At 37.9% G+C, this 16,880-nt stretch overlaps 2 protein-coding genes across 2 annotated transcripts; both read right to left on the reverse strand.

The window, feature by feature from the left end:
• Positions 1 to 2,458: 2,458 nt before the first annotated feature.
• Positions 2,459 to 14,031, reverse strand: LOC131226870 (putative disease resistance protein RGA1). Its single transcript, XM_058222582.1, has 9 exons — positions 12,445 to 14,031; positions 11,635 to 11,762; positions 10,649 to 10,807; positions 9,408 to 9,634; positions 9,193 to 9,274; positions 3,766 to 3,838; positions 3,448 to 3,503; positions 2,978 to 3,039; positions 2,459 to 2,766 (listed from the first exon to the last, which is right to left on the reverse strand). Exon 1 carries the CDS (start codon positions 14,029 to 14,031, stop codon positions 12,493 to 12,495), a length of 1,539 nt encoding a protein of 512 aa, XP_058078565.1. The 3' UTR covers positions 2,459 to 2,766; positions 2,978 to 3,039; positions 3,448 to 3,503; positions 3,766 to 3,838; positions 9,193 to 9,274; positions 9,408 to 9,634; positions 10,649 to 10,807; positions 11,635 to 11,762; positions 12,445 to 12,492.
• On the reverse strand, positions 13,934 to 16,358 carry LOC131227672 (putative disease resistance protein RGA3). The gene is made up of 2 exons (XM_058223467.1): positions 14,293 to 16,358; positions 13,934 to 14,065 (listed from the first exon to the last, which is right to left on the reverse strand). The coding sequence occupies exons 1-2, from the start codon at positions 15,997 to 15,999 to the stop codon at positions 14,063 to 14,065; spliced, it is 1,710 nt and encodes a 569-aa protein (XP_058079450.1). The 5' UTR covers positions 16,000 to 16,358; the 3' UTR covers positions 13,934 to 14,062.
• Positions 16,359 to 16,880: the final 522 nt, after the last annotated feature.

The raw sequence follows: 16,880 nt of genomic DNA on the forward strand, positions 1-16,880 counted from the left end.
ATGATTTACACCTCTAATATAACTTAAACTGTTTACCGGCATCCAAACAACCCCTAAATTCATTTTGAAACATTGATTATACTGAGACTTCATTTGGATGCACAACTGATAAAAACTCATCCAATCAAGAAAGGAGGATTGTTTTCGAACTAATTGGCTGAGTTCAGTTTGCTGTTAATTCAATGTGGCGCACTAATTCTCTAAGGATGCATTTGGAACTTCCGATATGCAACTAAGTGGATGGCCTGTAAATTGTTCGAGTCCGGCAAATGGAGAGCCAATCTTTCCATTTATAACCATTAGGCTGTAAATGGAAAGCCTGTAAATGAAATCCGAACTTTTTGCCTGTAAATGAGGTGGGGGTATAGGCTGTAAATCATTTACAGCCTATAAATTACAGGCAAAAAAAAGGCCATCCAAACAGTGTAAATGATTTACCTGCAAATCATTTGCAACTTAGCCCATTTACAGGCATTCAAACGACCTAAAAATGGTGCATCCAAACACATCCTTACAGTGAACTGAACTCAGAAAATTAGTTAATTTGGTCTTTTATTGATTGTATGAGTGTTTTCAATTCAAATCACTTGCATATCTAAACACAACTGCAGAGAATCAGTGCACTGAATTGAATTGACACTGAACTGAACTCAGCAAATTGGAATTGTTTGACATCGGTAAATTTCAAAGTGTGTATGAAGAAAAGGTTAACAGAGAGATCCACAACCAAACAGTAAATGGAATGGCTGATCAATTCCTTAACATAAGTATAGCAAATAAAATCTATTTAATTGCTAGTAACAAGAATAACAGTTAGACTACAAATATGTTGCATTTTAAAATAAATACAAGCCCTCTTTCTACCTCTACTCAAACATTCATTTATACATTGACTTTCCAATTCAATGCAAGGATTGAGCTAAAAACAGCCAGTAAAGTCACTTTTGCTTCCCAAAACCTATTCGAGATGAACTCGTAAGCAATGAAAAAATAAAAAATAAAAAATCTATGCTCGACCCAAAGAATCCCTTTTGAAGATGAGATTTCCCACCCGTGACATAGAATTTGAGAGGCCTATTGACTCATTTTCAATTTGGAGCCTGCCCTTATGCTTAAGGGTCTATTGCTTGACTGGGCATGCATGGCTTGAGGGTGGGTCATATGGAATGTCAATCTTATAAGCCCAGTGATTGACAGGCAACTGTATAAATATCACATCAATCAGACAATCCTATTGTCAGAGTAACAGCCTTCAACATTCAACAAACGGGTGATGGAAAAAATCAGCCAATAGTCCACATTCAAGAGAAAATCAGAAAGCTAGGATTCTCCTGTCTGCGTGCTTCTTGTACAAACACCCGTAAATGGTAGGCGTGCGCAGATGTGTAGTCTTGATAATTTAACTATGTAGCTTTTAAGTCAAGTAGCTCAGATTCTACCATCAGTTTTTCTTCTATACAATCATACACAACGGAAGGGGTAAGCAGTTGGGTGGTGGTCTTGATCATCTGACCAAGCAGTCAAGTCGGCCCCATTCATGAATTGGCTGAGCCACAGACCCTCAATTGCAGAGAAGATGACCATTACTTTGACTAGTACCCCCCTTTCCCTCAAAGGCTTGAACATGGAAGGGATGAGAGGCACCACTTCTCTAATCCAAGCTGTTGTATTGGACGGAAATTTGACTGAATCCATTCATAGAATGGTATTTGTTGGAAGGGGCAAAATTGTAGCCAGGTTTTCAATAGGGAGATTGGAGATCGAGATTTGACTTGTATTTGAAATTTCCACCAAGTATGTGGCATCTCTGCAACAGAACAGTAACTTGGATTAAAATTTTACATTATAACCTTGTATGGACTAATTATTATCCATATACATTAAGGAAACAATGCATGTACCATTGAGCCATCGGAAAGTTGAGATCTTCACTTAAGCACCCGTATGTTGCCATGATTAGGCAACTGCAGACAGTGATCTCCCTGTAGACATTGATAAATGTTTTCAGAAGTATTTCTACTAATATTACTGTTTGAGGTACTATAAAATCCAAACCTATAAATCATATAGCCTAGATAGGAAGAAATGATGCATGGCTTCGTATATATAGACTGTTCTCTATTTTAGATAGAGAGAGAATTTAAAAAATGGGCATGTAAAGGCTCGCAAATATATCATCAACATCATTATCTTAGTCATTCTCCCTGTAAGTTTGGGTTGACTTTAAATGGTAGATTGTCAAAGAATGGTCTATGGTTGGCTGCCCAGCAGGCATTGGCTACCCTTTTCTAAGCACTTTGGTTTTGAAAATATATGATATCATTTTCATATGAAAAACTGGAAACGGAAATGTTGGCATAAAAAGCTGGATTTTAGCATACAACTGATTGTAGGTGATCTGTCCTCTTGAAATTTAGCTGATGTTTACAGCGTGCACATGCCCATAAGATAGAGTATAAGTATTAAACCATGCGTCCAATAGTATTTTATCTCTTTAAATACAATGTATCAGTCTAAGTCCTTTTATAACTGATCCCAGCCATATAATCTCTCAGTTCCTTGGATGAAGGCCTTAGTTACAGAGATAATATGGAAAAAGCTACTGCCTACCGGGCTTATACTACATTAGAAATAGCATACACATCTTAAAAATAGAAAAAATAGAATTAGCTAGTATTTTTATTTGAATAAAAAAAAATCACTACATATTCTTCCACTGCTCCAACTTGGGCTGCATTATTGACACTTCCTGGTATGGTCCAACAGCTGCCAAAAAAAATAATTCTAAATTAAAAAATGTAATATTTTGCCTAGTTCTAGTATTCTGTTCTCTCGCTAAGTTGATAAGTCATTAAAAACATTTCATGCTCACAAAAATATTTAGGCCAAATGTGTCAGCTTCTATGCATGCAGTACAAACACAAACAGTGCAAGAGCTTTTAACTCCTAGGAACTCCAGCTATAAACAAAACACCACCTCAATCTACACTTCACATCACTGAGCATTCCTTGCAACCGTTGTAACCAATTTCCCAATTCCTGCATAGAAATTATACATTTGCAGTTAAGAGGAGTGCTTCTTGTACTTGCACTTCTGCAGAGGACAAACAGAAAGGCCCTCACATGTGTCAGTGTGGCATACGTGATACGTGTATCAGATCCATTCCATTCATCAGGTCTACCTCTTGGCGAAAGTGTCCTTGTGGAGAAACGGTAACTCCATTAATAAGGTGGATAGGTGGGCCACCCGTGTACCATTGGTTATCCATATTTTATATAAGTATCCATTTTCTCAAAACAAGTGTGGCTCACCTGATGAATGGACAGTCCTGATCCTAGGTGAAGACATTCATCATGAGGTCCATGTGATGAAGGGCTTGGGTCAGCAGCATATGTTTCAACTTTTTGTGAGACACTTGTATTGGGTGTCTGCAGATGTAACTCTACCTTTCATTGAAAAAAGATTTTACATCAATGTTGTGATCCTGCCTTATGAATGATTTCTGGAGAAATTGACAGTCAAGAGATACAGACAGACACAAAATTAGGTTAGGAATCATAAGAGAATATAAGAAGCATGAGGACTATATCAAAACACGACAACACAAGTACTCCCGAAGGTAAACAAAGCACAATCTCAATCTTACTTTTATAATTTTGTTATTCCTGTTGCAAGTAGGTGAAAATATTTCAGTATGCGTTTCATTGGACAAATAAATGATGAGTAATTATGTCGCTTGTTGCAAACAAGATAAAACAAATCACCTTTTTGCTCTTCTCGGGCACTTATCACTGAATATCTTTCAAGGACTACTCAAATTACTGAAAGAAGACAAGCCTAGAAGAGAAAAGCATCCCATTAGAACAGATCTTACAAATCTTAAAGAATCCAGGATTTAAAGAGGGGCAAATAATGTAAACAAACAAGAATATTGCAACAATAGACACAAAAGGTTAAACAGAATTGAATCAACATTGAACTGAACTCAGCAAATTTCATAGTATGAACAAAAGGTTAAACAGAGATATCCACAACCAAACAATAAATACAATGGCGGATCAATTCCTTAACATAAACATCACAAATAAAACCTGTTTGATTACTTGTAATAAGCATGACAGTTAGACTGCAGATCTGTTTTACATACACTGGCTTTCTAACTGAACACATGGATAAAGCTACAAACAGCTAGTAAAGTGACCATTCCTTCCCAAAAGCTATTTATGAAGCCTAGCTAGCTGATGAACTCACAAGCAATGAGGAACATCTATGCTCAATTTGAAGAATCCCTTTTGAAGACAAAATTGCCCACCCTTAACAAACAAGAGACCTATTGACTCATTTTCAATTTGGAGCTTGCCCTTATGTCTAAGGGTCAACTGCTTGACTGGGCCAGCACAGCTCATGGGTGTGTGTGTATTATCTGGTATCTCAATCTTATAAGTCCTATGGTTGACAGTCAACTGTATAAATATCAAATCAATAGGACAATCCTATCTTTCTCAGTAACAGCCTTCAAGCAAACAGGTGATGAAAACATTCAGCCAAATAGTCTACACTCAGTAGAGAAAATCAGACAGGTAGGATTCTCCAATCCACATGTTTTGTGTACAATCACCCACAAGCAATAGATGTGAACAGACATGTTGTCTTCATAATCTGATGATGCAGCTTAATTAGGCAGCTCAAGTGAGTCTTCTGTACAATCATCCACAATGGTAGGGGCAAGCAGATGGGTGCTGGTCTTGATCATTTGACCATGCAGTCAAGTGGGCCTCATCCATGAATGAACTGAGTCGTAGGCCCTCAATTGCAGAGAAGACAACTTTTACTTTGACTTGTATCCCCCATTTCCCTCAGAGACTTGAACATGGATGAGAAGCACCAGGTCTAGCTTCTCTAATCCAAGCTGTTGTATTGAATGGAAGTTCAGTCAGATCCGTTCATAGAACGGTATTTGTTGGAAGGAGAAAAATTGTATCCCGTTTGTCAATGGTGAATTGGAGTTCGAGGTTCAACCTATATCAGAAAATTCCACCAAGTATGCGGCATCTCTGCAACATAACAGAACTTGGATTAATTTTTTTACTCTAAAAGTAGTTATTATCCACATGCATTAAGAAAATCATGCATGTACCATTGAGTAATGAGAAAGTCAATATCAGTCGATATCTTCACTTAAGCTTCCGTATGTTGCCGTGATTAGGTAACTGCAGACAATGATGCCCCTCTAGACATTGCAAAATATTTTCAGAAATATTTCCACTAATATTACTGTTTGAGGTACTATAAAATCCAAACCCATAGATCCTATAGCCTCAATGGGAAGGAATGATACATGACTTTGTATGCAGAGATTGTTCTCCATTTTGTATAGAGAATCTAAAAGATGGACATGCAAAGGCTCACGAGTATATTATCACCATCATCACCTTAGCCTTTCTCCCAGTAAGTTGGGGTTGGCTTTAAATGGTTGATTGGCAAATCAGCTCTCCAAAAGGCATCCACCACCCTTTTCTAAGAATTTTTCTTTTGAAAATATGATATTATTTTTATAGGCAAATCTGGAAACTAAAATTTTTGCATAAAAAGCTGGGTTGCAGCATACAATTGATTGTAGGTGATCCATCCTCTTCAAATTTAGTTGATTTTTATGATTTAAAAATGCCTATAAGTTAAGAGTACAACTATCAAACCATGTGTTCAATAGTAATCCATCTATTTTTAACTTTCAATACAATGTATTGTTCCAGGTCCATTATAACTTATCTCTGCCAAGTAATCTATCTCAGTTCCTTGGATGCCTTAGCTGTTAGAGATAATATGGAAAAAGATTCTGCTTATAATGCCAGCTATGACATATAGATCTTGAAAATAAAGAAGAAAGAATTACCTAGTGTTCTTGATGTGAATCAAGAGATTTCATCAAAGATTCTTCCATTACTCTGATTTGGAGTGCATTATTGACATTTCCTGGTACGGTCCAACAACTGACAAAATAAATAAACAAAAAAAAAAAAAAGGAAAAAGAAAAAAAATAATACTATGTGGATTTCCATTATTCTGTTCTCATGCGAAGTCGATAAGGGATCGTAAAAAAAACACTTCATGTTCACACAAATATTTAGGCTACATGTGCGTGCGTGTATGCATGCAATGCATACAATACAAACAGAGTGCAACAACTTTTAACACCTAGAAACTCCAGCTATAGATAACAACAGCCCCTCAATCTATACTTCACATCAGTGAGCATTTCTTGCAACAGCTGTAACGGATTTTGCAATTCCTGCACATAAGGCAGTGATACTATAACTGTTAACTGAACTTCTAGAAAATGTTATGGTTACAAGTTGATACATTCCTATGAACATAATCCATTTCTTGGGCTGTAGTGGAGATAGTATATAAATAAAGTAGACACAAATTTGAAAATATTAGACAATGTATAGAAAATTTTCATTTGATGGAGTTAAGATGAATGCTTCCCGTATCTTTACTTCTGCAGAGTACAAACAGAAGGCCCCTCACATGTGTCAGTATGGAATGCGTGTATGAGATCCAATCCATTCATCAGGTCCAACCCTTGGTGAAAGTTTCCTAATTTAAAATATGGTCAGTCCACTAATAAGGTGAATAGGTGGGCCAACCATGTACCATTGATTGTCCATCTTTTAACTATCCATTTTCTCAATACAAGTGTGGCTCACCTGATGAATAGACATACGATCCTATGTGAAGAAACATTCATCATGAGGCCAATGTGATGTAGGGCTTGGATCATCAGTACGTGTTTCAACTTTTCATGAGACACTTGTATTGGGTGTCTACAGGTAGCATGCCTCTTAGGTTAGTGATGGAATCTAACTCTACCTTTCATCAGAAAAAAGATTTCACATCAATCTTGTGATCCAGCCTTCTGAATGATTTCTGGAGCCAATGCCAGTCAAGAGATATGCACAAACACAACGTCAGGCAAGGAATCATAAGAGAATATAAGAAGCAACATGACTATATCAAAACACAACAACACATGTATACCCCTGATGGTCAACAAAGCCCTATCTTGATCAAAGTTTCTTAAGTCCGTCACTCCTGTTGCAAATAATTGAAAAGATTTCAGTATTCATAAATGCATTTCATCAGACAAATACATAATGAGTAATTATGTTACTTACTGCAGACAAGGTAAACATATCACCTTTTTTATCTTGTTCAGGGACTAATCTTCGAATATCTTTCAACGACTACTCAAATCACTGAAAGAGAACAAGCCTAAAAGAATAAAACAATCCATTAGAATAGATCTTACTCATTTTAAACAATCCAGGACTTAAAGAGGGGTAGACTGTAACCAAACAAGAATGTTGCAACAATGCAATATGGACACATATGTATACCTGTTTTGGACATGGACAACAATATTTTCTCAAACAAGGAAACAAGGAATTAGACACAAGGTCGTGGAAAAAGCCACCATGCCCACGTGTCTTTACTGATGTATAATGACATTGAAAGTTGTTTTATTATATGGTACCTCATATGGGGTCAATATGGAATGAAGAGCTCCTTTTAAAAATGCACACTGATAGACACCAACCATTATCGCCAGGTCGGTGTGTGTGTGTGTGTGTGTGTGTGTGTGTTTGTTTGTTTTTTTGTTTTTTTTTTTTTGGAGGAGAGTGCAATATTCCGTCATCACAGTTTTTACCAAAAAGTTAAGAAACTTCTCTCTGCCATGGTATTTAATAATGAGTGTCAATCAAAGTATGTTTTTATTAACATATTATCCCCCTTGGTTCCAAACACCATATGCATAAGAAATAGGAAAATGTATTCTAATAGTTAAACTATGACCCAAACCAAAAAGTACATAAATACTGCTAGATGTGAGAAGAAAATTGAGTGTCAATGGTGTTGAACACTGAATTTTCTAGAATATATAGTGTCTTATTACACACACACACACACACAAATATCTATATATATATATATCTCTATATATATATGGTGAAAATAATAAAAATGAGAGGAAATCCTGAAAACTAATGATGTCTGGATATATGATTAGTAGATAAAAAAAGTCTAAAACTATGACATAGAAAAAACTTGCCTATAACTAGTCAAGATTGTAGTTTCCATTCTAGGCATTCGTAGAATAGATGTACGAAGAAGAAATTACCTGTGTTCAACAAAGATGGTAAGCTTTCTAATGAGTAAACATGAGAAAAAAGATATCTGTGTCACATAGAATTGATAGTTGACTTTGTTCAAGATTTCGTTCATCATTTAGGAATGAATTCTGCCTATCACCCACAATCTCCGATTTCTCTATCTTAATCTTGTTCTTCCCCATCTCAAAACTCTTTCTAGTAACAGAATTACTCTTTATTACTCAGACATCTCAAATGACCACATATTACCTAATTCGCACTTTATGAAAGCAGGATAATTGAAGAGATGCTCTTTAAATTGAGGGTTCTAGATTACTGAAAATGTAAACGAATGAGAACAAAGGGAATGCTTCTTACAAAATCAGGTTGCAAGAAACAAAATCCAATCTTGATTTGATAAAAGAAGTTTGTGAATGGGTTTTGTTCTTTTTGAAATCACATGTCGAACATCAATTGATATGAATAAAAAATAAAGAATAAATTCTCTTTATTGAAAATGTAATAAGATTGAGGTGGGCTTTATCAAATAAAAAAACAACAACAATGAAGGCAATAAATTCTACCAGATTGGGTCTGCAAAAACAAAAATCACAATTCACAATTCCAGAAGTATGAAAATCCAATTGCCTAAAAAAGAAAGTATGAAATCTCAAATAATTGTTCTCGTAAATAATCACTATTTCCTAAAAGAATGAAAAAGGCAGACAATGAATTCAATTTAATCAGGTCACAATACATAAGACCAATTGACAATTCCAGAGGACAAGTATTTTTTTTCTTACACACGCACTCACACCCCACCCACACCCACACACTCACACTGCAATGGAATTTCACCACAATGGGTACTCAAACCCATGACCTCATGTTGAGACTCTTGTGAGTCTACCACCGAGACATGAGTAAGGACCCTCAAAGGACAAGTATGATGGGCTGTTTTCTTTTCAACAATTCATCCAAAACCGAAAAAACAATTCTAAAGAGAACTTTGGAAAAATTCCTAGACATGATTTGTACCTCAAAAATTCTACTCATCCATTCATCTTGTTTGTTGGTGGCCTGATTTTAGAGCAGAAGATCTTAAGGGTGGAACATGTGCCTGCATGTGGATGGCAGGGCTTCCGTGCGAAATTAGCAAACCCCAATATTTTGCTCTGCAAGAAAGTCAACAATAAAATTAAAAGAACTACTGGGATTCTACACATGGGATTTCTAAGAAGCAAGAGCACAACCTTAATTCATTCAAGAGAGGGCTCAGCTTCAAAGTGGGAATGCACTTCCTAGAGGCCTAAGAGACAGCATTATAGAGTCTCCGTCTGCTATCAATTCACGAAAATCTCCTCGTCGGTTCCAATAGTCAAGAACTCCACTCTGTTTGAGGATCCCTTCCTAATTAGCTTGACAAGACAAATTTCATGTTGTCTCTGCCATCCTTAAGCATGCCTCTAATCCTGAATATCTGTCAGTATTAAGAAACGACCAAATACCAATTTAAGAAATCAGCTCGAGAACCGATCACCTACAGGCAAGGTACAACAAACTTATGGTGTTGTATCCCGCCAGTGTAGTACATACTGCTTGTGTATAACAGCAGTACTATGAAAATGCTAGGCATCACCATGAAGATCACCTGGCACAAAAATTAGGCTAGTCCGCTCATCAGGTGGGCCATACCATTGGAATCAAAGGACAGACAACAGTCTTACTCAACATACAGGTTTGACCCACCTATAGATTTGATCAGCCTAATTTTTTAGAAAGGGGGCATATATTTTTTTCATAGTACTGATTTCCTACACAAGTGGCATGTTGGCAGGAAAACTGTTATGGTACAAGAAGTTGCTGGTAGTAGGTGATCTTCTCAATCATCCTCCCATCACTGTTCAATAGGCTGTGATGATCAAAATCAAAGTTTCTTACAAGAGAATGCAACAAGCACTGGAATATGGCTAAGAAATATATCGGCAAAAGAAAAAAAAAAATTGAGTTCAAAATAAAGTAAAGAGAATAGAGAAGTTGAGTATTAATCTGTTGACAGTGTAGTACTAGATGAGATATATTAGCAACGATCTTCAAATTAGCTTGCCTGTTCACTCCATGATATGATGATCCAAACCATACATCTAGAAGGTCCTATAACATATTGCCTACATGAGAGAAATCTCATTGATATGACATCTTAGAGGTCCCATAACATATGTACCATTATTTCAAGTCGCTTTTATACGAGTAAGATTTTCTCTGTGTGGATCACTTCTAGATGAATGATCTAAATCATCACATAGTGAGACAGAAGGGGAGAGTACCCCCTTAGCAAACCTCAAATTATGTAAACATGACGTTCCACTGCGAATATGAACTTCCAAAACTCAGTGTGGTCCACATATCGGATGTACCAAACTAGTAATAGAAAAATGAAAAGTTTGCATAGAAAATAACCATTGCTTTGCATTCAAGTAGACATGTCACCCACCTGATAAGCAGACCGGCCTGATTTTTGTTTCAATCACCAGTGGCCTTGTTCAGCCTCCCACTAGAGTACCACATTGTCATGTGCTGCTAGGCCCCTTCACCATCTAATTTGCACGACTCCCACTCGCAACGAAATGATTGTGTTTAAATGTTCTGTTTGCTAAAAAAATCAGTTAACTATAGAAAGTAATTAGGAACCATACAATGCATCTACCAAAAAAGGAGGTGCTTGAAAATGCATAGACAGAGAATTTGTATGACACCGTTCGGTTTTCAGTGTGCATAAATGGGACCCATAGTTCCTTGGAATTTACTTCATTATAGGGTACGTATAATGATGGAAAGTGTGTTAATGGATAATAACATCCTCCAATGTATAATTGTTGAGCATGGAATTTTGGCTGATCTAATTACTCAAAACAAGCCAATGTCCATAAAAGGATGATCTACCTGTTTGTTTGCATCAGTGGAATCCAAAATATAATCGTGAAAAAGAAAGAATTTTATGCTGATGTGATGTTTCTTGCTGGTTGAAACGACAAAGTAACATGATAGGAAATTATTTCTTTCCACAATTTTCCTAAAAATACAATTGGCATTTTCATTTTCTTCCAAAAACCTGGATAATCTAGATTTCCACACTTTTTGAAGATCACTTTTTTCACCATTGACGTTCCACATTTTCAAGTCATGGAAATTAAAAGAAGAAACCTTTTTAGAATTTTTTTTGATGAGTTTCCTTTTTCATCATTTTCCTCAAACATAATTCTTCTTTTTAAATCTATATTTTGAATTCCACCAAATCAAAAAAAAAAAAAAAAAACCCCTAAAAAACAACTTCTAGTTGTAAAACCACGGTCGGCCTATATGATAGTTGGATGAAATAATATAACTTGCATTATTTTTCATAGTTTGTTTTCCTATTATACCCAGGCATTAGTAACTTAATTTTACTCTATTTAAACGAATAATCTTAAAGTCGATTACCTTGGATTTGAACTGATTATCCACGAAATAACCTCAACCATGCAAGCAATCGGAGTAGCATTAGCCTTAGATTATTATGAGCTCTTGAATTGTCAACGCTTGATGCCCTGTGTCTCTCCATCGCAGTCCTGGATTACAATTAATTGAAATGATAATTAGTCTCCAAATAATAACTTAGGCATTTTTATTGTAGAGTTCCCAAAAAGCTCTGATTTTGCATTTTTAGTGCAGAGTTCCTCACACCAACCAAGGTCATTCTGTTTGTTTAAAAAAAAAGATTTGTGGCTCATATATAGAAGGTGAAATACACTAGTTAGATGCATGTGTTATATCCATGCCGTCCATTCATTTTTTTCATATCATTTTAGTCCATGAGCCAAACAATGGAGAAGATCCAAATCTCAAGTGGACCACACCAAAGGAAAAAGTGAGAGTAATCACACCACCATAGAACCCACTGTTTTGTGTTGTGTGGTTACTCCCACTGCTTCCTTTGGTGTGAACCACTTGAGCTTTGGATCTGCCTCATTTTTGCGGTCATGTCCTAAAATGATATGAGATCATGAATGGATGGCGTAGCTACAACACATACATCATTGTGGGGCCCACAGTATTTTCACTTCTATGAGGTGGAGCGAGATGAAATTCGCTCTTCCGTGAATATTTCAAACAGCCGTCTCTGCGTATCAATACGCTTTTACCACAGTTTAAAACTTGTACAACGAGCCAAACAGGCCGGTGTAGGGGAAAAGGATGCAGGTACTTACAAAGAAAAGAGAGAGAGGTTTGAGTGAGAAGTGCGATACTTACGAAGGGAGGGAAGAGGAATGAAGGACGGAAGGAAGATGAGCGTTGATGCTATCTCCTCTTCAACCCCAACAGACGACCACACCCTTTGCCTCCTCTCGCGGATTCGGATTCGGATTTGGTATATCCAATCTCGATATCTGGGATGTGTGCTATGTAGTGCCAATCCTCGCCTTTCTCCTTCTCGCATCGCTTCTCTAATTGGGGACAATCTCTGATAATTAGACGGTCGAGATTTGTTAGGAGTTGCAACCCGGATGGCAAACACCCCAATTTATCACATTTGATGATATTCAAATATTGAAGCGAGGAGAGGTTTCCTATCCACTCCGGCAGAGCCGTTAGACTTTTCAAACCCCAGATACTTAGCTCTTCCAGTGTTGTGACATGTTTTAGCCATTCCGGCAAACATGTCAACTTATCACAGTGCCAGATTCTAAGTTGTCGAAGGGACATTAGGTGTTGCATATCCTCTGGTAAAGAAGCCAGCTCCGGACATTCCATAATGTACAAGGATTGTAAGGCAGTGAGGTGTTGCAGGCCCCCCATCAAACTCGTTAGGCTTTTACAAGACTGAATGGTAAGATGTTTAAGAGAGCTCAAGCCTTGTAGTCTCAACGACGTTAGACCTTTGCAGTCTTGAATACGTAGCTTCTGAAGAGAGGTGAGGTTTTGTAACTCCTCCGGCAATGATACCAGCTCATCACAGTATACAACAGACAGAGACTCTAGAGCAGCAAGGTTTCCAAGCTCCCTCGACAGAGACTCAAGCTTTGCGCAACCCCAAATGTTTAGGGTCAAGAGACGGGTATGATTTGGGAACAACCCACCCGACAACGACCTTAGCTCCTTGAAATCTTCAATATTCAAGTAGGAAAGCGAGGTTAGGTTTGCCACTGAACCTAACAACATCTCATTACTATCTTTCAATTTCAATTTTTTCAGAGACTGAAGGCATGGAAGTGTTGTTAACTTTGGGCATCTGACGACAAATAATCGGTTAAGGCAGGGGAGTACTTCTCTTCCGTTGAATCCTGACCACTCCTCTAAATTAGGCATATCTTCCAACCTGAGTTTTTCCAGTGACGGGAATCCCTCTGCAACATTGTCACCATAGAAAAGGTTCCCAATAGATTTCACAGCATGCATTCCCTGTATCACAAGAACCTTAAGCAATGGTAATTGGCCAAGCTGGGGGAGCTGTTCGCATCTTCTGCAATTGATCAGTGAGATTTCAACCAGATTCAAAGAAGTCATCCAATGCGGAAATCTGACACCCACGTACCCTTTGACCTCCAACCTTTTGAGATTCGAATGTGGTCGGAGACCTTCAAAGGTTTCCTCAACATTTCCTGCCAACTTAAGATCAATATAATGACCCCATGAACCCCATGAAAAGCATAACTTATGAAGGTTTGGCTTCTCCTTCAAGTTTGCTTCCTGTGCATCTGCTCTACTCATCACGTTCTCGAGGTTTCGAATAATCAAGCTTCCTCGAAGGTTTAGGTCTTGCAGCTCTTTTATACCACATCCTCTATCCTGACCAATGATGAATATTGGCAAGGTCTGAAGAAACTTTAATTCTCCCATATTAGCAGGCATATGGGTCAAGTTATCATATTCACTGATTTCAAGATGTCTTAAGCTAGTCATATTGCTCATGTCCCTGGGTAACTCTGCAAGTTCATACAACCCCAATAGTCTCAAGGTTTGCAGATGATGAAGGGTGCTGATGGATTCAGGAAGGGATTTTATATCAGTATCAGACAGGTCGAGGTATCTTAAGTGTTTCAACTTGCCGATTGAAACCAACAACTCCTTAGTAACACTGGATCTGCTTAAATCTAACACGCGTAAGCACATAAAATGTACAAAATGATCACGAGGGATGCTGAAACTTCTTCCTTCAAGCAGAAGCAGTGTTCGCAAATGGTTTACTTTCCTTAAGGCCTTGGGGAATGTTCGGACCTTCCTGCTATACCCACACTCCAAGGACAAACGGCGAGATATGTTATGGATGCTCTCTGCATTCTCAACCTGCAGAATCGAGCATTCAGTCCCTGCAACAAAACATGCAAGATCATGCATTAGGTCATGCATCTTGCACCATACTATATTCCCATCGTCATCTTTCTCAACATCCTGAAAGAAGGACCGCCATAATAGATTATTGAAATACTCTCCACCGATGTTTTCCATGTGGTTACTTCTGACTGATGATTGAATGAAACCTTCGGCCATCCAAAGTTGGATCAGTTTCTCCTTTTCGATTCTATAATCTTTTGGAAATAATGAGCAGTATGCAAAGCATTGCTTCAAATGTGATGGCAGATGATAATAACTCAACCTTAGGGCAGGTAAAATGTGATTCTCTTCTTCAGGTAGATTCCAAATCTCACTTTCTTTGACAAACAACCACTGGCTTTCCTCTGTTTTATGGTACATCAAGCTTCCGAGTGACTTCGCCGCCAAAGGAACACCCTTGCACTTCTTCACAATTTCCTTTCCGAGTATTACAAGGTTCGGACGTTCTTGTCTTTCATGCCCAAACGCCCGTTGCCTGAACAGAAACCAACAATCATCATCTGATAATGTTTGCAAATGGTGTGAAGGGAGAGTGCCCATGATTGAAGCAACTTTTTCACTACGGGTAGTAACTATGATTTTACTACCCCTGGCACCTCTGACAGATTTTTTCAGTGAATTCCACTTCTCAGGAGTTTCCTCCCACACATCATCCAACACGAGTAAAAACTTCTTCCCACTTAGCTTTTCTTGGAGGCTATGCTGCAGTGAATCCATGCCTTCAAGATCACATTTGCTACCATTTGCTGATTCAATGATTAATTTTATTACCCTCATCACATCGAAATTGTCCGACACACAAATCCATATTCTTAGCTCAAAATGCTTGGTTACCCTCTCATCATTGTAAGCGAATTGAGCAAGTGTGGTCTTCCCAAGGCCCCCCATACCGACTATGGGGATGATCGAGACATCTTCTTGAGTACTAAAATCAATCAACGACTCTACGATTTTCTTCTTATCTTCATCTCTGCCAAAAACTTCCGACTCAATCAAAGAGTCTGTTTGCAGTCTCTCTTCAATATTGAATGGAAGATCTACAACTCTGTCACTCAAATGGAACTTCCTCTCCTCTGCAATCTCATATAATCTCTCCCCAATCTCCTTTATCCTACTCCCCATCCTCAGGCGAAATACAAGTGAGTTCGGAAAAGAAAAGAAGTTGCGCACCCTATTCATTGTATCAGACTGAGTCCTCACTTTCTGCCGAAAAACTTCTGTTACAAACTCATCTATCAAATCATCTGCATCATAGGCCACACCCTTAAGCTTCCTTAGCCAATCCCTCAGCGCCTCGCTCTGCACTTGCTGCTTGTCCGCGTCTTGAAGTACCGCTTGGATCGTTGACAACGTGCTCTCCAGCTTCCCCAACTCTTTCTTGACACCCCATGCTGTTTCAAACTGTTGCAGAAGTAGAGAATTCAAATTCCCCATCATTGTCTGAACAAGAGCGGAGAGAAATACTTCTGCCATCTTTTCTTGGTACTGTAGAAATGCCAAAGAATTGAAATTGGTGATAAATGTGGAAGGGAAGATAATCAAACTGTGGACCTATATACTATTTTCCATCAAGTGGGAGAAAAATGAATAAAAAGAGAGATAAAGAAAGAACATGGAAAGCACCAAGATACCAATGTTGTTGCTTTAATAATATCAATGCGATGAGCCAATTTCCTTGAGAAAGCAGATACTTTTAATTGATCATATTTCAATAGCAAAAGGAAGCTCTCCGGCTAGAATACCTCAAGTTGTGTTCACTGCAATCTCCACCATAGATATGTATGGTGACCGTGATTGTAACTGGTCACTTGAAGGGAGCCATTTGTTTTGTTTTGTTTTGTTTTTTTTTTTTTTTTGTCATGGGTTTAGTGATGTGATACAATTTGAGGTACAACCATTGACATGTATGCTTCATCTCATGTGCCCTGTCAATCCACAGCCCAAAAGCCTCTATGATCAAACAATCACAACAATCCCATCTACAGCCTCTCTTTAACATAAATGGGTAATCATATTCCTTTTTTTCTAATGGAGAACCATGGACAACTGATCAGATGGTTAGAAACATCAAGTACCCAGTACAGAAACAATGGTATGCAGAAGCTTGAAATAAGTTAAAAGGTGATCCAGACAGCCATCAAGCCTGCATGGCCCATCACAATTTAGAGATGAAAATATCTTTCTAGCTGGATGGCGTCACTCCTCTGACTCCTGGAATTTTCAACATCACTGTGACAACTAGTGCAATTTTTTTGCTCTCTGACTCCTAGATGCATTGCTTAAATTCTAAGGTTTAAAATACAGATGTATAAAAGGAACAAATGATCTCTTTGGGCAGGGAATCATCCGGCACA

Source organism: Magnolia sinica, chromosome 15, assembly GCF_029962835.1.
Source record: "Magnolia sinica isolate HGM2019 chromosome 15, MsV1, whole genome shotgun sequence".
Taxonomy (NCBI): domain Eukaryota; kingdom Viridiplantae; phylum Streptophyta; class Magnoliopsida; order Magnoliales; family Magnoliaceae; genus Magnolia; species Magnolia sinica.